Below are 27,067 nucleotides of genomic sequence, written 5' to 3'. Positions count from 1 at the left end.
TGTCCGACGCCATATAACCGTAAATAAAATGTGATGAGTGCGTCGTTAAATAAAACATTTCCTTCCTTTATATGCATCATCCCACAAACAGAATAGCACATACGACGACTTTCGATATACTAGTCATGATGCGCTGGATAGAACGAGAAATTTCCGAATGGGCCCACCAACGAGGAAAGATCCTATACCGACTGCGCGTCAGCGCTTTACAACTGGGGTATGTCCCACCCAGGGCTGGCGCTTATTAGAGTAAATTTATACGTTATATCACAGAATTTACAACACGAACGAAAATTACGCCGGAAATAGTGCGCAAATGTATTTGGTTGGAAAAACAACAAAACAAATATTCAGTAAGTATGGCGGACGATCGAGTTGTGTTTTGCAAAGAAGATCTTCCCATTGCGGCCTTCCCAATTATTGTTGACATTAGAAAGCAAGGAAAGCTTTGTGATGTTACACTCAAGGCAAGTTGTTTTGTGCACTACGTTGATTCTGCTAATAATTGCATTATTATTTTTTATCCATTTTACAATGATTTATGATTTACTTTTTCTTTTACTTAAACTTTTAGCCTGCAATTTATGATTGTTATTGTTTTGGCAAATGCTTGTCAACTGAAAGCCCGTGGCATAGTACTATGCTCGTTTGTTCATTTTTATTTCAACTTATTTTCGTGGTTATAGCCAATTAAGGTTCAAGCACGCTGTCCTGGAACCACACACCTCAGCTATCTGAGCTGTCTGTCCAGGATAGTGGGTTAGTTGTTAATTCATAATTGTTTAATTTGTTAGTGGTTAGTGAGAGAGTAAAAGGTGTAGTGGCCTTAACCATTGAGCCATTAAAACTCGCTCTGGGTCCCGATGGGAGCCAGTACCGGGCTGTGAACACAGTACCTACCAGCCTTATGTCTGATGGCTTAACCACCAAGGCTCGTTGGTAATGCCATTATGCGATTGGGGAACCAGTGATTGGGAACCTTGGAGCAAGTACCAGTGGGAGGGTTAAACTGGACTGGACTATTTGCAGGGCTTCTAGAATTTTTATAAAATCCACTAGCCATGGGATCAGTGATTTAAAAAATTTACTTGCCTGAATTAAAAAATCACTAGCCCTACTTTACTTTAAGTTAATACAATTTAACTAAATAATGGTAATAATCAGACATGTCACCTAAAGAGAAAGAGAGTTTAAAAACAACTAGGTTTGGGGTTGGGGCAGGATATTCATATTTACAAAATAGACATTTGACAATTTTTTTTTTTCACTAGCCATCGGGCATGGCAATAGTAGTTATTTACTAGCCCAACATTGAATATCACTAGCCATGGGAGTGGGGCTACCATAATCTAGAAGCCCTGCTATTTGACAGATCGGACGTATCCCATAGGAGGATGTATCATGGACATGTTGAGCCCAACGTTGACTTTGACATCAGATAATGAGATTCAACGACATTTGACAGGACCGACTTGATCAGGGCTTCTAGAATTTATTTTTAATCCACTACGCCTACTAGTAGTGCGACACAATGACACTTGAATAAACAGAACTAATAAAATAAATGAGATAATGTCACCAACACAAGCCCAGTGGTGAGATAGTGTCATCAACTGAAATATAGAAAGACAAGTGACCAGCTACATATTAGTAAATCAGGGCTAGCCGTGGGTGGCTATTTTTGTTCACCAAAAAATTCGCCAATCTTCATTTTCTTTCGCCAATCTAAATATATATTCACCAGTAACATATTTGCATTTTAGTCAAAATAAAAAAAAATTAATCTCGTTCTTTATGATAATATAGTATATGCTAAAATGTACTTATTATTCAGTTTACGTCTTGTAATCTAATAATGAAATGCTGCTGATGTCTAGGGCTGGCTGTAGCCCAGTGGTAAAGCGCTTATATGATGTGCAGTCGGTCTAGGGTCGATCCCCGCTGACGTGATGCAGAGATAGATGAACCCCTGACCTTTCAGACTTGACGGGGCGGGACGTAGCCCAGTGGTAAAGCGTTCGCTTAATGCACAGTCGTTCTGGGATCAATCCCTGTCGGTGTGCCATTGGGCTATTTCTCACTCCAGCCAGTGTACCACAAATGGTATATCAAACGCTGTGGTATGTACTTGTACTATCCTGTCTGTCTATATAAAAGATCCCTTGATGCTAATCAAAAATAGGGTATCCCATGAAGTGATGACAGCGGGTTTCCTCTCTCAATATATATATGGTCCTTAACCATATATATGTCCGATGCCATATAACCATAAATACAAAATGTTGAGTGCATCGTTAAATAAAACGTTTTCTTCCTGTAGGTGTGTTACACTAGCTACAACAAGTCTTACTTTCTATTGTAGTCATGTTTTGAGCATTTTGTCATATCACATAATGTTGTAAAATGTAGGTCACATGGTTGAGTTCATTTCCACAAAGTGTGTGTGCTGGTGAGGATTAAATATTGTTTCTCACATATATACAATTATTCAAAGTTTACAGATTTTATTATAAACATATTCAGTGGAGAAATTGTAAATTATTTATGCTATTTGTCTACTGATGTAATATTAGCACCGACATGATACATCCCTCTGCCCCTTGCAGATAAAATACAAAAGTCTTGGAGCATGTTGGCGTGAAACTGAAAGAGTTTTTTTTTTCAGGGCTTCTAGATTATGGTAGCCCCACTCCCATGATTAGTGATATTCAGTGTAGGCTAGTAAATAGTGAAAAACAAAATTGTCAAATGTTGCAGTTAAGTCTATTTTGTAAATATGAATATCCTGACCCCACCCCAACCTCCAATGTTAGTGTTTTTAAGTTCTATCTCCCTCTTTAGGTCACATATTGGATTATTACTATAATTTAGTAAAATTGTATTAACTAAAGTAAAGTAGGGCTAGTGAATATTTAATCATGGCTAGTAAAAAATTTTTTATCACTGATCTCATGGCTAGTGGATTTTAAAAAAATTCATGAAGCCCTGTTTTTTTCCAATTGTGAAAAACAGTCACACGCCAGCATTTTGACAATAGCATACATCTATAAAGACGTTTCCTTTGTCTTTATTTTGAGTGACTGGCTATAATCCTGAGTTGGACACTAAACAATGTATGGACACTATTCAGTATAAAACATACATATGAGGATGTACATACCACAACCTTTGCTATACCAGTCGACCAACTTGAACGAGAAATATCCCAACGGGCCCACCGACTGGGATCGGCCATGGATCAGACGAGTGTTTTATCACTGGGCTACGGCCCGCCCTAGACATCGGGGGCCATTCAAATATTATGTGAGTGGGTGGGTGTATATCCAAACATTAGCATTAGCATTTGTAGCATTACAAGGAGTGGTTTAATTGGTCGGTGTCACGTAAAACACTTTTTTTTATTACTAAAATATTTTGCTGTTTTTTTTCATAAACTTTGTCATGGCGACAATGTTTAAAGTGTATAAAAATTAACATAGGTAGTAATAGCTAGTTGTAAACAATAATTATTATAAATTGATTTGAAATACGTGTGCTTGCTAGTAAACCTAGTTTAAAATGTATGTCTCAAACGTCCAATTGTCACTGATTGTTTGCTTGGACTGGCAGTTCTCAAGTACAAGTAACTCCATATTGGGGTGGAATGTAGCTCAGTGGTACAGCGCTCACTTGATGCGCGGTCGGTCTGGGATTCATCCCCGTTGGTGGACCCATTGGGCTATATCTCATTCCAGCCAGTGCCCTACAACTGGTATATCAAAGGCTGTGGTAAGTGTTATCCTGTCTGTGGGATTGTGCGTATAAAAGATCCCTTGATGGTAATTGAAAAAAGTAGTCCATGAAGTGGCGACAGCCGGTTTCCTCTTTCAATATCTGTATGGTCCTTAACCATATGTCCTTAACCAGACTTTAAATTTTTTGAAGGTTGGAGAACAGAAATTTTCCTGTCATCGCATCATTCTGGCGGCCACGATTCCCTACTTTAACGCAATGTTTACTCACGACATGGTCGAAGCCAAGCAAGACGAGATAAGCATGCAAGGCATTGATGCAAGGTGAGTCTGTTACCATGGCAACATGCCAGGTTTCTACAAGACGTGTTTTACATCATCTATACAAAGTTTGAATACAATTTTAAAATTCAGTATCGTGCAACAGGGTTCAAATTTAATGACTGCGCTGACAACAGTGCCGTTGTTGAGATATAAATAAGAGCATTTTTGGGCCGCTGGATAAAATTTACTGCTGTCACTAAAACTTCTGATAAAATTGTATTAATAGTAAAGTAGGGCTAGTGAATTTTTAATCGTGGCTAGTGAATTTTTAATCGCGGCTAGTAAATGTTTTTAATCACTGATCCCATTACCAGTGGATTTTGTAGAAATTCTAGAAGTAGAAGCCCTGATATACACACAAATTCTGGTCTGCCGCTTTGTTCAGGTTAATTATTAAGAATTTTATATTTCTGAGCAAATAAAAACAATCCGGTTTTGAAATTGACAGGTTCTGGCCCCGTGCTTATAAACCTTAAAGTCTAGATTTTAATAAAGTCCAGACTTTAACGTCATGGCAAGACCATTCAAATAGCATTACGTTAAAGTCTAGACTTTAAGTTTTATAAGCACGGGCCCAGTTTGAATACATGGTTTAAGTAAGAGAAAATTTGGGTCCATGAAATTTGGCTGGTTTTGACAGGACTTCAGTATGCTCAGGTCCGGTTTCATGGTATATATTTAAATGTGCCTCTTCTAATAAATTAATTAAACAGTAGCATGCTGCATCATTCAGTGACCAGAAAATAAATCACAGGTGTGCTCTAATGGTGTCGTTAAACAAAACAAACTATAACTGATGACTATGAGTCATAATTAACAAATGTTTGACATCAAATAGCTGATGATTAATTAATCAGTGTGCTCTAGTGGTGTTGTTAAACAAACTTGATTCAGGGCTAGCTCTGGCATTCACCAAATTTCAGAAACAATTGGCAAATTTTATTTTAATTTGTCGAAATAAATGATAAATGTTAAAAATATAAAAGGGTTTCTGCCATTGTTAAAATTGTAGATACGTAGATACTTTGGCGAACATTTCTACTGGGAGATAGCCCAGTAGCAAAGCGCCCGCTTGATGCGCGGTCAGTTTGGGATCTGCTAGCCTTGTTACAGTGTCAGATTAATTAGTCAATGTGGTCTAGTGGTGTCGTTAAACAAGACAAACCTTACCTTTAATTGTAAGGGTGACTATTGCGGTCAGTTTTACCATTGCAGTAGTATTGTGACAGTTAAAATACTATTGTGATAGTATTGCAATAGTGATAATAGTGTTGTGATAGTGTTGCAATAGTGATAATACTATTGTGATAGTGTTGCAATAGTGATAGTACTATTGTGATAGTGTTGCAATAGTGATAGTACTATTGTGATAGTGTTGTAATAGTGATAGTACTATTGTGATAGTGTTGCAATAGTGATAGTACTATTGTGATAGTGTTGCAATAGTGATAGTACTATTGTGATAGTGTTGCAATAGTGATAGTACTATTGTGATAGTATTGCAATAGTATTGCGAGTTCTTAAATTACTTGATAACAATAATATGAATAGATATTTCGCAAAACTGTATGTCTGTGTTTGTACTTTATTATTTGAAATAATGTTACTAGGTAGTGAAATCATGCATTGGTTGTAGACTTAATTATTTGACTATGCATACTATCGAAACTATCGATAGTTGAGCAAACAATTGCGATAGTTATCCATAGTTGAATTAACCATCGATGTATTGCTGTCGAGGCACTGATTATCGCAACATATCGATAGTTCGATGTATTGTTACACCACTATTTAATTGTAGTGCTCTGGAGTCGCTGGTGAACTTTGCGTACACGGGGAAGGTTGAGTTAGACCAGAACAATGTTCAGTCCCTGCTCATCGCCGCCAGCTTTCTACACCTTCAGAGTGTCAAGGAGGCATGCTGCGACTTTCTCAAAGAAAGGTACGGTAGTTTTTTCTTTTTTACATTATTTATAATTAGGGATGGGATGTAGCCCAGTGGTAAAGTGCTCGCTTGATGCGTGGTCGGTTTGGGATCGATCCCCATCGGTGGGTCCATTGGGCTATTTCTCGCTCCAACCAGTGCACCATGATTGGTACATCAAAGGCAGTGGTATGTGCTATCCTGTCTATGGGATGGTGCATATAAAAGAACCCTTGCTGTTAATTGAAAGGAGTAGCCCATGAAGTGGTGACAGCGGGTTTCCTCTCCCTCAATATCTGTGTGGTCCTTAATCATATGTCTGACGCCATATAACCGTAAATACAATGTGTTGAGTGCGTCATGAAACAAAACATTTCCTTCTTTATTTATAATTCTTTGGGCAGGTTGAGTGCTCGCTTGAGATACTTGCATTGCAGGATTGAACTACCTCGGTCGATTCATTCAGCTTATTAGGTTTTTTTCTCTCGTTCCATCCAGTGTACCACAACTGGTGAAAGGCCGTGGTATGTGCTTTCTTGTCTGTGGGAGAGTGCATATAAAAAATCCCTTGCTGTGTTAGGAAAAATGTAGCAGGTTTCCTCTGATGACTACGTGTCAGAATTCCCAAATGTTTGGCATCCAATAGCCGATGATTAATAAATCAATGTGCCCCAGTCGTGTTGTTAATTAAAACAGTTTTGAAAAAAATGTAATTCTAATTCACTCTGCATATAATGTGGAATTTGATTGGCTAATCAAATCCATTTGTGGCAATAAAAGAAGCACAAGAGGTCTGAAATTTGGGGGATTCCCCTAGAGCTTATTTACATATTCATACGCTATTTCTTGCTGTTTAGTTGAACATACTTTCTTTTAAAATACCAATGTTGAATCTTTTTCTGAAGCAAAATGCATGCTCCTCTAAATTTTCTGATGTAAATGCTGTTGTCTTCTGAGGTAAAATTGAACTGCAATTGTGGATTACTTTATCAGATTTTTTTCCATCGCAACCAATGCATTACGACTAATATATCAAGGGTTGTGGTGTGTCTATGAAAAAGTGCATACATGTAGGGCTAGCAAATAACTTTGACAAATTATTTATTAAGCCTTAAATTATTGTTTCTAAAACCTAGTGATTTTCCAACACAATATAAATTATTACATGTTGCAGACTTCACCCACAGAACTGTCTGTCGGTGCGGGCGTTCGCTGACCAGTACATGTGTTCGGACCTCGTCGAGTCGGCCAACAAATTCATACAGAACAGCTTCAAGCAGGTGGCGGGCACGGAGGAGTTCCTGGGTCTGGATCGCGCGGACCTCACTGACATCATATCGAGAGACGAACTCAATGTGAACAACGAGGAACAGGTCAGTGTATGATCTAGAGAGTAGTGAAATTTCAGCACAGGGTTCGAAACAGCAACCAGCCCCAGTGCTTATAAAGAATTTTTAGAGTCTGAGACTTGGATACCATGGCAACACCATCCATATTGTATGCGTATAGGCCCTGCTACACAATACGAGTGACTCGGATTGCAACACCAACAATCAAATCGTAACGTGTGGCATGTCATACAATTGAATCAGCCCGAGTCACTCATACGAGTCGAAGTTTAGAACTTGTTCTATTTTCATACGTTTGAATCGGACGTTTGGTGACATTGACCAATCAGATAATGGCACAGATAAACTCCACGTTCTGAGTGTAATGGCGGAAAACTGTTGCTTGTCGTCGGCACAAACCCAACAGCTCATAGAGTTGTATCAGGGGCACAACTCTTTGTGGGGTGTGTCCAGTCATTTATATAAAGACAGAAACGTTAGGACAGTCGCCTTATCAATACACATGATATTGTTTACCTTGGTTACAGCAAGGATGTTTTTTTTAATGACGTCACGTTTCAGTCGGTCTGATTGACTGGTGTGAGTGACTTGGTCCGATTCTATCGTATCGTGTAGCAGGCCCTTATCACGTTATTAGAGATTTCAGTGTAGTACGTCTAGCTCTGGCACTTGCAAAATTTGCAAATTTCAAAAACAACCAGCGAATTTTGTTTAAGGATTGTCAGTTATTACGTTCATCGGGGTATGAAAAAAAAAAATCATCCGTGAAATGGTGAAGCCATTCTCACATAAGTTTGCGTATGATATTTTTAGTTCATTTTCTCCGATGAACATAAAAGAAATAACAGATAATACTTATAATTACATTAGAATCATGCTTGCTAATAATAACACTATAACTTCATACTTTATTTTGAGCTATTTTGGTCCATAAACAATAATATTCAATAAGACAACTTACCCATATAAAATGACGTCATCAGCTATGACATTCCCTGACGACGTAATTTTTGCGTATATTGAGAAATGAACAAACTCCCATTGCTACGTCTGGACCAATTTGGATGATGTTATATGGTAAAGAATGTAACGAAAATTTAATTATTTCAATTTGGCGAAATAATTGATCCTTTGGTAGAAAATAACTGGGTTTCTCTAATTTTTAAAGTTTAATAGATAATTTAGTGAAATTTTCTGCTGACACCAGTCTAGGCTCTAAGGTTTTATAAGCACTGGCCCAGGACTCATTGTTATCAAACTTTATTAAAGTCTGCAGGACCCACCCTGTCCTTTCCATGCTCTTGTTGTTGTTGTTGTTTTTATAAATAAGCCACATTTCTAACTGTAGGTGTTTGAAGCGGTGATGGCGTGGGTCAAACACGTGATGAACAAACGGAAGGAACACCTACCCGAGTTGATGGTCAGAGTGCGACTACCGCTGCTGACTCCCCAGTATCTGTCAGACAAAGTAGCAACAGAGGAGCTTGTCAAGAGTTCTTTACAGTGCAGGTACAAAACAGTACAAAGTTCTTTACAGTGCAGGTACAATACAGTACAAAGTTCTTTACAGTGCAGGTACAAAACTGTACAAGTTCTTTACAGTGCAGGTACAAGTCAGTACAAAGTTCTTTACAGTGCAGGTACAAAACGGTACAAAGTTCTTTACAGTGCAGGTACAATACAGTACAAAGTTCTTCACAGTGCAGGTACAAGTCAGTACAAAGTTCTTTACAGTGCAGGTACAAGATAGTACAAAGTTCTTTACAGTGCAGGTACAAAACAGTACAAAGTTAATCACAGTGCAGGTACAAAGTTCTCTACAGTGCAGATACAAAACAGTACAAAGACATCAGTGTTTGATAAATGTTTGAGATAAGAAAGATTGTTTTCCAGTCTACATGTATATGTAAAAATTACCAAATGTTTAGCTGATGATTAATAAATCAGTTTGCTCTAGTGGTGTCTTTATCTTTTTTTTATCCAGAGATCTGCTGGATGAGGCTCGTGACTATCACCTGATGCCGGAGCGACGGACGCTGCTACAGACGTTCAAGACAAGACCGCGGTGCTGCACGGACATCCCCGGAGTCATCTACGCAGTCGGTGGACTGACATCGTCAGGTGTGTGTGTTGAGAAAGACAAATATATTCAAAAGACTGAGTCACCATAAAAAATTTGAGAACCGCTATAGTTAGATTTGTGTGGTATGAGTCAAAGGCAAATATATTCAAAAGTCACCATCATTTTGAGAACTGCTATCAGTTGAGTTGTGTTGTCAGGTTTGTGTGTTGAGAAAGGCAAATGTATTAAAAAACTGAGTCACCATAAAGTTGAGACCTGCTAAAGTCAGATGTGTGTGGTATTAGTCAAAGGCAAATATATTCAAGAGTCACCATCATTTAACTATCAGTGGACTTGTGTTATCAGGTTTGTATGTTAGTGAAAGGCAAATATATTCAAAAGACTGAGTCACCACAATTTTAAAGTTTGCTTCTTGCAAATAATTATTAAGGAATTTCTTCAGTATTTTCTGATTGAACATTTTTGACTGTTACATTTGGATCTATATCTAATAAAAAGCAAGGTATTTGACAAATTTAAAGGGCTAGATTTTGGCAACAATTTTTGCATTTACCTGTTAAGCTTTTAAGTTTTTGCATTTAATTTCATGTTTTCTTTTTCAAAGTCCAAGATTAATGAAAATTGCATCTTACCTATTAATGTTATTTTAATGTATGATAAAAAAAAAGTATGAAATTAAAAAAAATTGTTTAACCTTACAGCTTAAAATTTTAGAAAAAAAGATTGCTTTGCCTCGGTGGTGTCGTGGTTAAGCCATCAGACATACAGTGTAAGGCTGGTAGGTACAGTGTTCACAGCCCGGTACCGGCTCCCACCCAGGAAGAGTTTTAACGACCAAGTGGGTAGGTGTAAGACCAGCACACCCTCTTCTCTCCCATCACCACTAACCCACTGTCCTGGACAGACAGCCCAGATAGCTGAGGTATGTGCCCAGGCCTGTGTACTTGAACCTTAGCTGGGTATAAGCTCGAAAATAATTTGAAATGAAATTTAAGCTTTTGATTCTAAAATGCAGTTTTCTTTCCTTTTTTTATTCTCTAGGAGATTCTTTAAGTACTGTTGAATATTTTGACCCGGTCGTTGGACGATGGATTGTTGCTGAAGCCATGAGTACAATGAGAAGTAGAGTGGGCGTGTCAGTACTCAATGGTATGTGTTCTGTTTCCTCTTCTCTTTATCAACCTTTAGACCATGAGTACAATGAGAAGTAGAGTGGGTGTGTCAGTACTCAATGGTATGTGTTCTGTTTCCTCTTCTCTTTATCAACCTTTAGACCATGACTACAATGAGAAGTAGAGTGGGTGTGTCAGTACTCAATGGTATGTGTTCTGTTTCCTCTTCTCTTTATCAACCTTTAGACCATGAGTACAATGAGAAGTAGAGTGGGTGTGTCAGTACTCAATGGTATGTGTTCTGTTTCCTCTTCTCTTTATCAACCTTTAGACCATGAGTACAATGAGAAGTAGAGTGGGTGTGTCAGTACTCAATGGTATGTGTTCTGTTTCCTCTTCTCTTTTGTAACCTTTAGACCATGAGTACAATGAGAAGTAGAGTGGGTGTGTCAGTACTCAATGGTATGTGTTCTGTTTCCTCTTCTCTTTATTAACCTTTAGACCATGAGTACAATGAGAAGTAGAGTGGGTGTGTCAGTACTCAATGGTATGTGTTCTGTTTCCTCTTCTCTTTATTAACCTTTAGACCCTGACTACAAAGAGAAGTAGAGTGGGTGTGTCAGTACTCAATGGTATGTGTTCTGTTTCCTCTTCTCTTTATTAACCTTTAGACCATGAGTACAATGAGAAGTAGAGTGGGTGTGTCAGTACTCAATGGTATGTGTTCTGTTTCCTCTTCTCTTTATTAACCTTTAGACCATGAGTACAATGAGAAGTAGAGTGGGTGTGTCAGTACTCAATGGTATGTGTTCTGTTTCCTCTTCTCTTTATTAACCTTTAGACCATGAGTACAATGAGAAGTAGAGTGGGTGTGTCAGTACTCAATGGTATGTGTTCTGTTTCCTCTTCTCTTTATTAACCTTTAGACCATGAGTACAATGAGAAGTAGAGTGGGTGTGTCAGTACTCAATGGTATGTGTTCTGTTTCCTCTTCTCTTTATTAACCTTTAGACCATGAGTACAATGAGAAGTAGAGTGGGTGTGTCAATACTCAATGGTATGTGTTCTGTTTCCTCTTTTCTTTATCAACCTTTAGACCATGAATACAATGAGAAGTAGAGTGGGTGTGTCAGTACTCAATGGTATGTGTTCTGTTTCCTCTTCTCTTTATCAACCTTTAGACCATGAGTACAATGAGAAGTAGAGTGGGTGTGTCAGTACTCAATGGTATGTGTTCTGTTTCCTCTTCTCTTTATCAACCTTTAGACCATGAGTACAATGAGAAGTAGAGTGGGTGTGTCAGTACTCAATGGTATGTATTCTGTTTCCTCTTCTCTTTATTAACCTTTAGACCATGAGTACAATGAGAAGTAGAGTGGGCGTGTCAGTACTCAATGGTATTTGTTCTGTTTCCTCTTCTCTTTATTAACCTTTAGACCATGAGTACAATGAGAAGTAGAGTGGGTGTGTCAGTACTCAATGGTATGTGTTCTGTTTCCTCTTCTCTTTTGTAACCTTTAGACCATGAGTACAATGAGAAGTAGAGTGGGCGTGTCAGTACTCAATGGTATGTGTTCTGTTTCCTCTTCTCTTTATCAACCTTTAGACCATGAGTACAATCAGAAGTAGAGTGGGTGTGTCAGTACTCAATGGTATGTGTTCTGTTTCCTCTTCTCTTTTGTAACCTTTAGACCATGAGTACAATGAGAAGTAGAGTGGGTGTGTCAGTACTCAATGGTATGTGTTCTGTTTCCTCTTCTCTTTATTAACCTTTAGACCATGAGTACAATGAGAAGTAGAGTGGGTGTGTCAGTACTCAATGGTATGTGTTCTGTTTCCTCTTCTCTTTTGTAACCTTTAGACCATGACTACAATGAGACGTAGAGTGGGTGTGTCAGTACTCAATGGTATGTGTTCTGTTTCCTCTTCTCTTTATTAACCTTTAGACCATGAGTACAATGAGAAGTAGAGTGGGTGTGTCAGTACTCAATGGTATGTGTTCTGTTTCCTCTTCTCTTTTGTAACCTTTAGAACATGAGTACAATGAGAAGTAGAGTGGGTGTGTCAGTACTCAATGGTATGTGTTCCGTTTCCTCTTCTCTTTTGTAACCTTTAGAACATGAGTACAATGAGAAGTAGAGTGGGCGTGTCAGTACTCAATGGTATGTGTTCTGTTTCCTCTTCTCTTTTGTAACCTTTAGACCATGAGTACAATGAGAAGTAGAGTGGGCGTGTCAGTACTCAATGGTATGTGTTCAGTTTCCTCTTCTCTTTTGTAACCTTTAGACCATGAGTACAATGAGAAGTAGAGTGGGTGTGTCAGTACTCAATGGTATGTGTTCTGTTTCCTCTTCTCTTTTGTAACCTTTAGACCATGAGTACAGTGAGAAGTAGAGTGGGTGTGTCAATACTCAATGGTATGTGTTCAGTTTCCTCTTCTCTTTATCAACCTTTAGACATGAGTACAGTGCGAAGTAGAGTGGGCGTGTCAGTACTCAATGGTATGTGTTCTGTTTCCTCTTCTCTTTATCAACCTTTAGACCATGAGTACAATGAGAAGTAGAGTGGGCGTGTCAGTACTCAATGGTATGTGTTCTGTTTCCTCTTCTCTTTATCAACCTTTAGACCCTGACTACAAAGAGAAGTAGAGTGGGTGTGTCAGTACTCAATGGTATGTGTTCCGTTTCCTCTTCTCTTTTGTAACCTTTAGACCATGAGTACAGTGAGAAGTAGAGTGGGTGTGTCAGTACTCAATGGTATGTGTTCTGTTTCCTCTTCTCTTTATCAACCTTTAGACCATGAGTACAATGAGAAGTAGAGTGGGTGTGTCAGTACTCAATGGTATGTGTTCCGTTTCCTCTTCTCTTTTGTAACCTTTAGACCATGAGTACAGTGAGAAGTAGAGTGGGTGTGTCAGTACTCAATGGTATGTGTTCCGTTTCCTCTTCTCTTTTGTAACCTTTAGACCATGACTACAATGAGAAGTAGAGTGGGTGTGTCAGTACTCAATGGTATGTGTTCTGTTTCCTCTTCTCTTTATCAACCTTTAGACCATGACTACAATGAGAAGTAGAGTGGGTGTGTCAGTACTCAATGGTATGTGTTCTGTTTCCTCTTCTCTTTATCAACCTTTAGACCATGAGTACAATGAGAAGTAGAGTGGGTGTGTCAGTACTCAATGGTATGTGTTCTGTTTCCTCTTCTCTTTATCAACCTTTAGACCATGAGTACAATGAGAAGTAGAGTGGGTGTGTCAGTACTCAATGGTATGTGTTCTGTTTCCTCTTCTCTTTATTAACCTTTAGACCATGAGTACAATGAGAAGTAGAGTGGGTGTGTCAGTACTCAATGGTATGTGTTCTGTTTCCTCTTCTCTTTTGTAACCTTTAGACCATGAGTACAATGAGAAGTAGAGTGGGCGTGTCAGTACTCAATGGTATGTGTTCTGTTTCCTCTTCTCTTTATTAACCTTTAGACCATGAGTACAATGAGAAGTAGAGTGGGTGTGTCAGTACTCAATGGTATGTGTTCTGTTTCCTCTTCTCTTTTGTAACCTTTAGACCATGAGTACAATGAGAAGTAGAGTGGGCGTGTCAGTACTCAATGGTATGTGTTCTGTTTCCTCTTCTCTTTATTAACCTTTAGACCATGAGTACAATGAGAAGTAGAGTGGGCGTGTCAGTACTCAATGGTATGTGTTCCGTTTCCTCTTCTCTTTTGTAACCTTTAGACCATGAGTACAATGAGAAGTAGAGTGGGTGTGTCAGTACTCAATGGTATGTGTTCTGTTTCCTCTTCTCTTTATTAACCTTTAGACCATGAGTACAATGAGAAGTAGAGTGGGTGTGTCAGTACTCAATGGTATGTGTTCTGTTTCCTCTTCTCTTTATTAACCTTTAGACCATGAGTACAATGAGAAGTAGAGTGGGTGTGTCAGTACTCAATGGTATGTGTTCTGTTTCCTCTTCTCTTTATCAACCTTTAGACCATGACTACAATGAGAAGTAGAGTGGGTGTGTCAGTACTCAATGGTATGTGTTCTGTTTCCTCTTCTCTTTATCAACCTTTAGACCATGACTACAATGAGAAGTAGAGTGGGTGTGTCAGTACTCAATGGTATGTGTTCTGTTTCCTCTTCTCTTTATCAACCTTTAGACCATGAGTACAATGAGAAGTAGAGTGGGCGTGTCAGTACTCAATGGTATGTGTTCTGTTTCCTCTTCTCTTTTGTAACCTTTAGACCATGAGTACAATGAGAAGTAGAGTGGGTGTGTCAGTACTCAATGGTATGTGTTCTGTTTCCTCTTCTCTTTATTAACCTTTAGACCATGAGTACAATGAGAAGTAGAGTGGGTGTGTCAGTACTCAATGGTATGTGTTCTGTTTCCTCTTCTCTTTTGTAACCTTTAGACCATGAGTACAATGAGAAGTAGAGTGGGTGTGTCAGTACTCAATGGTATGTGTTCTGTTTCCTCTTCTCTTTTGTAACCTTTAGACCATGAGTACAATGAGAAGTAGAGTGGGCGTGTCAGTACTCAATGGTATGTGTTCTGTTTCCTCTTCTCTTTTGTAACCTTTAGACCATGAGTACAATGAGAAGTAGAGTGGGTGTGTCAGTACTCAATGGTATGTGTTCTGTTTCCTCTTCTCTTTATCAACCTTTAGACCATGAGTACAATGAGAAGTAGAGTGGGCGTGTCAGTACTCAATGGTATGTGTTCTGTTTCCTCTTCTCTTTTTCAACCTTTAGACCATGAGTACAATGAGAAGTAGAGTGGGCGTGTCAGTACTCAATGGTATGTGTTCTGTTTCCTCTTCTCTTTTTCAACCTTTACACTACTGGATTAATTTTTGACAAAAACCACGTTGAGTGGGTACAAGTTTATAATTTTTACTCACATATATTCACAGTGTGTGATTTTGAGAAGAGTCTGGGAGCTCGAGGTTCACAAAAATCATATAGGACTCTCTAGCATGGCTAGCATATGAGCCTGCGTGGCTCGTAAAAGTTATTTTTACGAATTACATTCAATATGATTCTTCAAATGACAGTCAACATCTATTTCAAAATTTAGCGATCTTTTACATGGTTTCACAAACATTTAGCGTATCTTCTGTTCTACTGGAGATGCACGGCAGGGCTCACTGGGTTGTTGGCAGGCTCTAAAGATTTGCAAACAGGGAGACCTTATGACACTTAAAGTTTTTAAACCAAAATCGCACACTGTATTCATTTACAAATGCATAAAATAAAGTTCATATTTGAATTGGTAGGTATTATTTTCATGCGTTTTTATAATTTAAAATTTATTTTACATCGGTTAATGTTGATTAAAATTAGGCCCAAAAAAATGAAGTCACGTTTGCATACCAGCATTTGTGGCCAGCTGTCCAGTATTTATGTCTATTATTCCTGATAACAGTGGTTTTCTGACCAGAATTAAAAAACCCCACAACTACGATTCATATCCCAACATTTGGTGATTTTCGTTGTTTGTAAAACGATCAAATGTATTGTCAAATTAGCTATCACAATCAGCTATCAATCCCTGACAATAACCGCGACATGCCGCCTTTGTTGTCAAGCGAGAATACTTGCCGAAAACCACTGTTTGAACTCAAAAATCTACGGTATTTTCTATTGAAGAACAACAAACAAAAGCTAGTATGCTGTCAAATAAATTGCTTCCTTTTGCAAAAAAAACATTTCCGGTGAGTGTCGTGTGCAAAATGTTGGGAAATATGTATTGGGCAATGCACTGTGTACAGTATGTCGACTGGCACGACGTTGGGCAAGATATCTCACCTGTTGTAGTCAGAAGGTTAACTCCTAATACTTTCGGTAATAATATTTCAACAAATGTTTCGTTAAAAATGTAATATTATTAAGTACATGTAGTTGATAATGTGCTGTTTCGTTAAATTCAAAATAATAATTAGTATTTTCTGGCATGACTGAAATGAATGTGACCAAGGATTAACAACCCTTGACTGGTCACATCAAACGGTGCGACATGCGTCGATGTACAGTCTGGTGCCAAAGTAATAGAACCTTCCTTGTTTCCGACTGGCAGGTCTTCTGTACGCTATAGGCGGCTACAACGGATCGGAGAGACTGTGTACAGTGGAGGTGTTCGACCCGGACTCGCATCGCTGGAAGAAAGTCGCAGCCATGAACTGCAAGAGAAGGTGAGCATTCGACAGTCGCGTTTATTACTTTACAATTATGGGAGTATGATGATGATGATCAGAGAGCTTGGTGCATGTACAGACATTTCCTTTCGGTTTCCACGCTAATGCTGATGCATAGCTTCTGTACTCTAACTTCAGTGGACTTGGTTTGAGTTTGGAGTTTTCCTTCTCCTAGGAGAGTTTCCTTGCTAGGATTCTGAGCCTCTCCAGCCCAGTTTTGATTTTGGAGTTTGCTTCTCCAGGACAGTTGTCTTTCTTGACTCACGTCCTCTGTCTGTCCGGTCCATATTAGTCTAGTCTCTACCTTTTGACCAGTTCAGCTTGGTTGACCCTACCAGGAACTGGTGCTCCAGCTGGCATAGTTCTCCGAGTCATTGAGACATGCAAGCTGCTTTTCCTAGACAGTTGTCTTTCTTAACTCACGTCCTGTCTGTCCGGTCCATATTAGTCTAATCTCTACCTTTTGACCAGTCCAGCTTGGGTGACCCTACCAGGAGCTGATTCTCCAGCTGGCACAGCTCTCCGAGTCATTGAGACATGCAAGCTACCTCACCACATCAAAGAATGGACCATGAGATAGTTGGGTGACCCTACCAGGAGCTGATGCTCCAGCTGGCATAGCTCTCCGAGTCATTGAGACATGCAAGCTACCTCACCACATCAAGGAATGGACCATGAGATAGTTGGGTGACCCTACCAGGAACTGATGCTCCAGCTGGCATAGCTCCCCGAGTCATTGAGACATTCAAGCTACCTCACCACGTCAAGGAATGGACCATTAGATAGTTGGGTGACCCATGAGATAGTTGGGTGACCCTACCAGGAGCTGATGCTCCAGCTGACATAGTTCTCCGAGTCATTAAGACATGCAAGCTACCTCACCACGTCAAGGAATGGACCATGAAATAGTTGTATGACCCATGAGATAGTTGGGTGACCCTACCAGGAGCTAATGCTCCAGCTGACATAGTTCTCCGAGTCATTGAGACATGCAAGCTACCTCACCACGTCAAGGAATGGACCATGAGATAGTTGGGTGACCCTACCAGGAGCTGATTCTCCAGCTGGCACAGCTCTCCGAGTCATTGAGACATGCAAGCTACCTCACCACGTCAAGGAATGGACCATGAGATAGTTGGGTGACCCATGAGATAGTTGGGTGACCCTACCAGGAGCTGATGCTCCAGCTGGCACAGCTCTCCGAGTCATTGAGACATGCAAGATACCTCACCACGTCAAGGAATGGGCCATAAGATAGATTTTTTGGGAGTATGATAAGTATTGTTCACTGTGTCTCACTACAATTAATAAAAATGTGATGAACAATAGAACACATTGCAACACAAAACAATACAGCTGTATATTTCCATGCATATATATTATGTATTACACCAGTAATAATGAAATAAGATGAACAAAAATAAATGATCGATATTTGCAGTAATTCAGTTTTGTTTTGCAGTGCTCTTGGTGCCGCCTCGCTCAACGGAAAGCTGTTTGTGTGTGGTGGGTATGACGGGGTGTCTTCTCTCAGATCTGTGGAACTCTATGACCCCAAGAACAATGTGTAAGTGAAATCGTAATAACAATCTAATAATTGTTAAGAGCTAGTTAAAATAGGAACAGGTCTAAGTTTTCCGACTAAGGACTGGACACAACAGGCTGATCCAGCATATGTATAAGAGGTTCTGGCTAGTACCTTCTTCCATGAGCTCCTGTGGAGAAGCAGAACAGACGACCGAACATGTCATCCAAGACTGCATAAACCTACAGCAACTGAGGGAGACTACCTGGACAAATACAACTCTCCAGAAGAAGCTGTGTGGCACAAGAAGTGATCTACAGAGAACAGTATCGTTCATAGTCACTGCTGGCCATGACGTGTAGTCAACAAGCGAACGAAAAGAAGAAGCTAGTTAAAATTAAAGTCTGTTTTGTTTAATGACACCACTAGAGCACATTGATTAATTAATCATCCAAATTACCAAATGATAGACATCCAATAGCCGGTGATTAAGAAATCAATGTGCTCTATTTCTCGCTCCAGCCGGTGCACCACAACTGGTACATCAAAAGTCATGGTATGTGCTATCCTGTCTATAGGATGGTGCATATAAAACATCCCTTGCAGCTAATCGAAAAGAGTAGCCCATGAAGTGGCGACAGTGGGTTTCCTCTCTCAATATCTGTGTGGTCCTTAACCATATGTCTGACGCCATATAACCGTAATTAAAATGTGTTGAGTGCTTCGTTAAATAAAACATTTCCTTCCTTCCTTCCAATGTGCTCTAGTGGTGTCATTAAACAAACAAACTTTTTTAAAAGTAAGTTAGGAAGAAGTTTCTTTTGTTTAACGACACCACTAGAGCACATTGATTAATTAATCATCAGCTGTTGGATATCAGACATTCGGTAATTCTGACACATAGTCATCAGAGGAAACCTGCTACATTTTTTCCCTTAGCATCTTTGCCACAGACAGGAAAGCACATACCACAACCTTTGACCAGTTGTGTTGCACTGGTTGGAATGAGAAAAACCCATGTAGTTGAAAGGATCCACCGAGGTGGTTCGATCCTGTGACACGAGCACCTCAGGTGAGCCTTTAACCGACTGAGTTAAATACCGCACCCAGCTAATTATAAATTGAAGAAATGGGGTCAGGATTTAGCTTAATTGGTAGAGCACTCGAATAAGGGTAAGGGAACATTTCGTTTTCAATATCTTGGAGTGTTTCAATAATATTTTGAAGCTTTTGAAGTTTTCATTATATGATTAGGCCTTTAAAAAAAATACAGTGGACTCACTTCGTACCGTGGAAATAGTTCGGTTTACATAGAGGACTGGAAAACCTTCAGGTCAAGGCCTGCACGCAAACTGGAAATAGAGAGAAATAATGGTGACTCAGTCTTTATAGTTCATGGTTCTCCACACTTCTGTCGTTATGCTGAAACACTAAACCTGGAAATAGCGATAACCAATGGTGATTCAGTCTTTATAGTTAATGGAGGATCTCGACAGTCATGTTGAAACACTCGACCTGGTAATAGAGAGAAACGATGGTGACTCAGTCTTTATAGTTCATGGTTCTCCACAGTCCTGTCGTCATGTTGAAACACTCAACCTGGAAATAGAGGAAAATGATGGTGACTCGGTCTTTATAGTTCATAGTTCTGAACAGTCCTGTCATCATGTTGAAACACTCAACCTGGAAATAGAGAGGAAAATGATGGTGACTCAGTCTTTATAGTTCTTGGTTCTACACAGTCCTGTCGTCATGTTGAAACACTCAACCTGGAAATAGAGAGAGAAATGATGGTGACTCAGTCTTTATAGTTCATGGTTCTCCACAGTCCTGTGGTCATGTTGAAAACTCATGTATTATTATCTAAACAAAACAGCACCCTCCTCCCAAGCAGAACGCTATTCTGCCAATAGCACATCGACAGGCAGTACCCAGTCATGCATAACAACAAAACAGCACCCTCCTCCCAAGCAGAACGCTATTCTGCCAATAGCACATCGACAGGCAGTACCCAGTCATGCATAACAACAAAACAGCACCCTCCTCCCAAGCAGAACGCTATTCTGCCAATAGCACATCGACAGGCAGTACCCAGTCATGCATAACAACAAAACAGCACCCTCCTCCCAAGCAGAACGCTATTCTGCCAATAGCACATCGACAGGCAGTACCCAGTCATGCATAACAACAAAAGGTTGACGCCATCGTGGAATTGACACCAAATTACAAGACAAAAGAATTGCTTGCTGAGTGGGATGTGAAGGGGATTATGAGTACCAATTGACCATGATAGAGAAACTTTGGAAATCTTAATTGGGAAACTGTTGGGTCGTAATGGGGAAAAAGTTAGGTGTTGGATTTGGAATTTACGTTAGGGGAAGGGGCTGTTCCACGGCCCCAAAATGTATGGTAGATTATACCCTGTAAAATATAAACTTTTAAAAATAGTTTTTACTAATTAATAAATCACATTTTTAGTGTTGTCCTTAAAGGTGCATATTCTACAGTTTCAGCCCATGAAATTGGACACTAAGTTTAGTTAGTTTACAAACCTGGGGTCTGATGCCCGCAAATGTTTAATTTTTTAACCTCAGGCTAACACATTCGGTCAAAAATGACATTTGCGGGATCAAATAGACGATAACACCCGCAAATCTAAAAACTCCATATATGGTTATCATCTAATTGAGTCCGGACTCCAGAAGTTTTATAAGCACAGGCCCTGATTTATATTATCAAAAGCGGTTTTAAAGGTAAAAAATATGCAGTAGTGTTTAAAAACTAGTGTCTGTCACTTTAAACTAGACAAAGTTTTTAACGTTTTTTGCCGAATGTTTAACGACAACTGTTTTTGTTGAATGTTTAATGACAACTGTTTTTGTTGAATGTTTAATGACAACTGTTTTTGTTGAATGTTTAATGACAACTGTTTTTTGCCGAATGTTTAATGACAACTGTTTTTGTTGAATGTTTAATGACAACTGTTTTTGTCGAATGTTTAATGACAACTGTTTTTGTCGAATGTTTAATGACAACTGTTTTTGTCGAATGTTTAATGACAACTGTTTTTGTTGAATGTTTAATGACAACTGTTTTTGATATTAGCTGGGTGATGTCGACCAGCATGCACAAGTACCGCAGTGCAGCCGGAGTCGCCATTCTTCACGGGGAAATCTACGCTTGTGGCGGACATGACGGCTTGTCCATCTTTGACTCTGTAAGTATCTTCCAGGGATATCATTAATAGGCAGGGGGCAGGACATATTCCAGTGGTAGAGCGTTCACTTGATGCACGGTCAGTCTTTGATCCATCCCCGTCGGTGGGCCTATTGGGCTATTTCTCACTCCAACCAGTGCACTATGACTGGTACATCAAAGGCCATGGTATGTGCTATCCTGTCTGTGGGATGGTGCATATAAAACATCCCTTGCTGCCAATCGAAAAGAGTAGCCCATTACGTGGCGATAGCGGGTTTCCTCTCTCAATATCTTTGTGGTCCTTAACCGTATGTCCAACGCCATATAACCATAAATAAAATGTGTTGAGTGAAACATTTCTTTCTTTTTCTTTCTACTTCCCTGCACCCACCTGGCATCTTCATCTGCTGCTGTAAATTCCACTAGCCCACCAAAATAAAAAACTAGCCCTAATTTTTTTTTTTTTTTTTTTTTTTTTTTTAAGTAGCATTATTAATATGTAGGTGAAAATTTATCTCGACCTGTAGAGGTGAATGAAGTTTCAAAAATAAATTAATACTTGTTTTTCTTCTAAACTAACCTACCCTACATAATTTTCATTTCAGCCTTATTTTGTTTGATCCTAAACCATTGTCCCATTTTTGCTTTTGCACCCTCCCCCCCCCCCCCCCATTCCCATCCCCTCATCTGGGGTGGGTAAGTAATTTAACAAACTTCTCTATCTAACCGCCCCCAAGGGTCGGGAAGTAGCCCATTGGTAAAACGCTTACCTGATGTGTGGTCTGTGTAGGATCGATCATTGTTGGTGGGCCCATTGGGCTATTTCTCGTTCTAGCCAGTGCACCATGACTGGTATATCAAAGGCTGTGGTATGGGCTATCTGGTGTACTGCAATTTATGCAGAGAGGGTTTTAGACTGTGATGAGTAAAGTTTATAACTGGTCGAGTATGCTTCCCTGGAAAATATATTGAAAAAAATTAAAATTTGCTAGATCAAGAGTGGGTTGACCCAACCTCTTCCCCCCCCTCGCACTTGTACCTGTATTATAAATGTATTTTTTTTAAAGACATTAATTAATTAATTTTGTTTAAAATTCAGTTACATAAGAAGTATAATTCATGCAAGTACATGTGTTTCGCTGGTTAGATGCATTTTAAAACAACTCGCTGTAAGATAAATGGTATCTTAACGGTCACTCATGTACTATTCTCAGTATAGACTACTCGTAAGATAAATGGTATCCAATGGCCACTCGTGTAGCATTCTCAATATAGACTACTCGTAAGATAAATGGTATCCAACGGCCACTCATGTAGTATTCTCTATATAGGCTACTCGTGAGATAAATGGTATCCAGTGGCCACTCGTGTAGTATTCTCTATATAGGCTACTCGTGAGATAAATGGTATCCAGTGGCCACTCATGTAGTATTCTCTATATAGGCTACTCGTGAGATAAATGGTATCTAACGGCCACTCGTGTAGTATTCTCTATATAGGCTACTCGTGAGATAAATGGTACCTAACGGCCACTCGTGTAGTATTCTCTATATAGGCTACTCGTGAGATAAATGGTACCTAACGGCCACTCGTGTAGTATTCTCTATATAGGCTACTCGTGAGATAAATGGTATCCAACGGCCACTCATGTAGTATTCTCTATATAGGCTACTCGTGAGATAAATGGTATCCAACGGCCACTCATGTAGTATTCTCTATATAGGCTACTCGTGAGATAAATGGTATCTAATGGCCACTTATGTATTATTCTCTATATAGACTACTCGTGAGATAAATGGTATCCAACGGTCACTCGTGTATTATTCTCTATGTAATTGTAAGCGATTGTGTAATCGAAAGTTGATCGGTTGGTGAAAACAGATTATGACTGATGAACCATGATGAAATTTCAACTGATTCCCAACACTAGTGCCCCCCCCCCCCCAAATAAAAATGGAGCCTACAAGTATCAGTATGTCTGTGAAATTATTTGATAGTCATAATGTAAATATAAATGTCTGGTAACATGTAGATTAACAAGGTCTCGTTCCATGACTGTCTTGAACTATGAACTATAAAGACTGAGTCACCATCATTTTTCTCTCTGTTTCTATAAAGACTGAGTCACCATCGTTTTCCTCTCTATTTCCAGGTTGAGTGTTTTAATATGACCATGGGACTGTGGAGAACCAAGAACTATAAAGACTGAGTCACCATCATTTTTCTCCAGGTTAATTGTTTCAACATGACGACTGGACTATGTAGAACTGAGACCTATAAAGACTGAGTCACCATCATTGCTCTCTATTTCCAGGTTGAGTGTTTCAACATGACGACAGGACTGGAGAACCATGAACTATAAAGACTGAGTCACCATCATTTCTCTCTGTTTCCAGGTTGAGTGTTTCAACATGACGACAGGACTGTGAAGAACCATGAACTATAAAGGCTGATTCATCATCATTTCTCTCTGTTTCCAATTTGAGTGTTTCAACATGACGACAGGACTGTGAAGAACCATGAACTATAAAGGCTGAGTCACCTGCGTTTCTCTCTCTATTGCCAGGTTGAGTGTTTCAACATGACCACAGGACTGTGGAGAATCATGAACTATAAAGACTGAGTCACCATCATTTTCCTCTTTATTTCCAATTTGAGTGTTTCAACATGACGACAGGACTGTAGAACCATGAACTATAAAGACTGAGTCACCATCTTTTTTATCTCTATTTCCAGGTTGAATGTTTCAACATGAGGGAACTGTGGAAAATCTTGAACTATAAAGACTGAGTCACCATAATTTTTCTCTCTATTTCCAGGTTGAGTGTTTCAACATGACCACGGGACTGTGGAGAACTGTGGCCTCCATGAACTCCAAGCGCTGTCGTCTCGGTGTCGCAGCACTCAATGGACAGCTGTACGCCGTAGGGGGTTACGACGGCGCCATGTTCCTCAAGACGGTCGAGCGCTATGACCCCACGACCAACACATGGGAGTACGTCAAGCAGATGAAGGTCAAGCGGAGCCGCGTTGCAGTGGCAGCGACCTACGGTAAAGTGTATGCGATTGGTGGATACGACGGACAGGCGAACCTCAACTGTGTGGAGATGTACGACCCTTCGACCGACACCTGGTCGTTTGTGTCATCCATGAGCGCCCACGAGGGAGGGGTCGGGGTGGGCGTCGTCCCCATGGAAAACTGTTCTATGTGATGTTCACCAGTCAGTGAAACCATACAACATAACGTCAGTTTATAGTCCCAATGATTGATCCAGGGGCCTGTACCCTCCCTCTAAAATTTACAACAGTTGTATTTTTATTCAGGTTTTGGGGTTTTTTTACCTTGGAGAAGTCAAGGAATCATGTCATTGGGGCCTTCCCTAAATTGGTTTTCTGGATCTGCCACAGAGTCCCCTACCCCTTCCCATACAACCCGGGTTTTTTTTTTTTTTGGGGGGGGGGGGTTTGGCATTGTTGGCAGCTTCTATCTCTATCAGAAGTGCTCAAATGACTCTGTCAGTTGATTTCCAAAGTTATAATCAACAAAACCATTATGCGTAAGAGTTACTTTCCATATTTTCCTTAGTAGACCTTTCAACTAAACAAAAGAAATAGGTTTTCCGCTAAATTATTACTGCTATAAGTATATGTAGGTATGAATGAGAAAAGTTAAAGTAGTACTACCATTGGTTTGTGGAGCCAGGAGCCTAGATTTGAGACACAAAATTCAATACATATAATATTTATTTAGTGCTGAATTCTAGACCAGGGGCCTAATTCATTAAATTCTCGTAACTTTGCGATCTCCCAGTGCAGTGCTAAAAGACTTGCAAAGAGGATCCTTTGTTGTCTAGCCTAGAGCGTAAAAGAGACCTTTGTGAATTAGGCCCCAGAATTTTTTTGATTTTTTGTTTTTCACTAATTCACTTAACTCTCGCAACTTTGCGATCTCGCAGTGCTATGCTAAAAGACTTGCAAAGAGGATACTTAGTTGTCTAGCAGAGCCTAAGAGACCTTTGTGAATTAGGCCCCAGATTTTTTATTATTTTTTTTTTTCACTAATTCACTAAACTCTCTCAGCTTCGCAATCTCGCAGTGCTATGCTAAAAGACTTACAAAGAGGATGCTTTGTTGTCTAGCAGAGCCTAAGAGACCCTTGTGAATTAGGCCCCAGAAATGTTAATTAAATAATGTGTGGGATGACAGTGTTCGAGATTAAAAATTTTGGCCAGTATCCCAGTTGGATACTAACATTTCAAAATCTGGTATCCCACCTGAGAATTTAGTATTATATGGTATTCTTGTGGGATACTGGGTTCTTGAAGTCTGGTATCCAAAATTAATTTCTGGCATCCCCGGGATATCGGGATACCGTTAATCTCGAACACTGGATGAGGACATATCAAGGGGTCTGTGGAGAATGCTGGCATAAGGGGCAGTGTCTCTGCCAGAAATCAATTTTTGGGTATTGCGCTATGGAATTGAATGCAACCACAATCAGCAGAGGGTATGGGGGAGGGGCCTCCTCCAGAAATAAAATGGCTTATGATTAGGGTTAAAAAAATCATACAGTACTGATAGGAGTAATTCATTTTGTCCCCCCCCCCCCCCCAAAAAAAAAAAATCTGCCAAAAATGTGGGTATGGCACCATATCCGTTTTACCCTATAGCAGAAACCCTAAGGGGCTAACTATGAGAAAAAGACTGAAGAAGAACTTAGAAGGGTTGAGGCAGAGAATTTCAAAAGCCAATGAAGAACTTAGAAGGGTTGAGGCAGAGAATTTCAAAAGCCAATGAAGAACTTAGAAGGGTTGAGGCAGAGAATTTCAAAAGCCATGAAGTTCTTAGAAGGTTTGAGGCAGAGAATTTCAAAAGCCAATGAAGAACTTAGAAGGGTTGCAGGCAGTGAATTTCAAACCAATTTCGAAGGGTTGGGCAGATAATTTTTTTATAGTTCTAAATGAGAAAACAAAATTTGCAATGTACACATTTCCTTTGAGGGCTATTTTTTTATTTTAAATGAGAAAGAAAAAAGTACAGCTTTAAAGGCATACTGTCACAGACCACTGACCTATTTAAAGGCATACTGTCACAGACCACTGACCTATTTAAAGGCATACTGTCACAGACCACTGACCTATTTAAAGGCATACTGTCACAGACCACTGACCTATTTAAAGGCATACTGTCACAGACCACTGACCTATTTAAAGGCATACTGTCACAGACCACTGACCTATTTAAAGGCATACTGTCACAGACCACTGACCTATTTAAAGGCATACTGTCACAGACCACTGACCTATTTAATGGTCTAACAAAGTATTACCTGAACAAAAATAACTTGATTTGTCAATAAATTTTACTTTATTCATCCATCTTCATAACTACCATACTCCATTTAGTAATGATATTTTGTAAAAAAAATTATTGAATTATGGCGATGTTCCATAATTAAAAAACTAAAATTGCTGAGAGCATTGACATGGATTTCACTCCATCATGGTTCAGTTAAGGTGATGCGATAGCGAGATTTGGTTTGCAACAATTAATGTAATTTTTATTTATTGTCCATTTTTAGAGAAATGAGGTCCTTAACTCCGTGAGAGTATGCCTTTAAAATCATTGT

General features: G+C 39.5%; 1 protein-coding gene across 1 annotated transcript; it reads left to right on the top strand.

Moving 5' to 3' along the window:
• The first annotated feature begins 342 nt into the window (after positions 1-342).
• LOC121385485 (kelch-like protein 18) lies at positions 343-25,640 on the top strand. Its single transcript, XM_041516184.1, has 11 exons — positions 343-467; positions 3,925-4,055; positions 5,857-5,997; positions 7,154-7,352; positions 8,677-8,837; positions 9,313-9,449; positions 10,453-10,560; positions 16,598-16,712; positions 18,178-18,282; positions 21,346-21,457; positions 24,258-25,640. Exons 1-11 carry the CDS (start codon positions 360-362, stop codon positions 24,648-24,650), a joined length of 1,710 nt encoding a protein of 569 aa, XP_041372118.1. The 5' UTR covers positions 343-359; the 3' UTR covers positions 24,651-25,640.
• The last annotated feature ends 1,427 nt before the right edge of the window (positions 25,641-27,067 follow it).

The sequence above is a fragment of the Gigantopelta aegis genome, chromosome 11 (genome assembly GCF_016097555.1).
Source record: "Gigantopelta aegis isolate Gae_Host chromosome 11, Gae_host_genome, whole genome shotgun sequence".
NCBI lineage: Eukaryota > Metazoa > Mollusca > Gastropoda > Neomphalida > Peltospiridae > Gigantopelta > Gigantopelta aegis.
This window is presented reverse-complemented; position numbering and strand designations above follow the sequence as displayed.

Bases quoted from the DNA above. Each gene is read 5' to 3' on its own strand.
- LOC121385485 (XM_041516184.1), top strand. From the start codon at position 360: ATGGCGGACGATCGAGTTGTGTTTTGCAAAGAAGATCTTCCCATTGCG. The intron at 4,056-5,856 runs GTGAGTCTGTTA...ATTTAATTGTAG, and splicing joins ATGCAAGGCATTGATGCAAG to TGCTCTGGAGTCGCTGGTGA. The intron at 18,283-21,345 runs GTAAGTGAAATC...TTTTGATATTAG, and splicing joins TATGACCCCAAGAACAATGT to CTGGGTGATGTCGACCAGCA.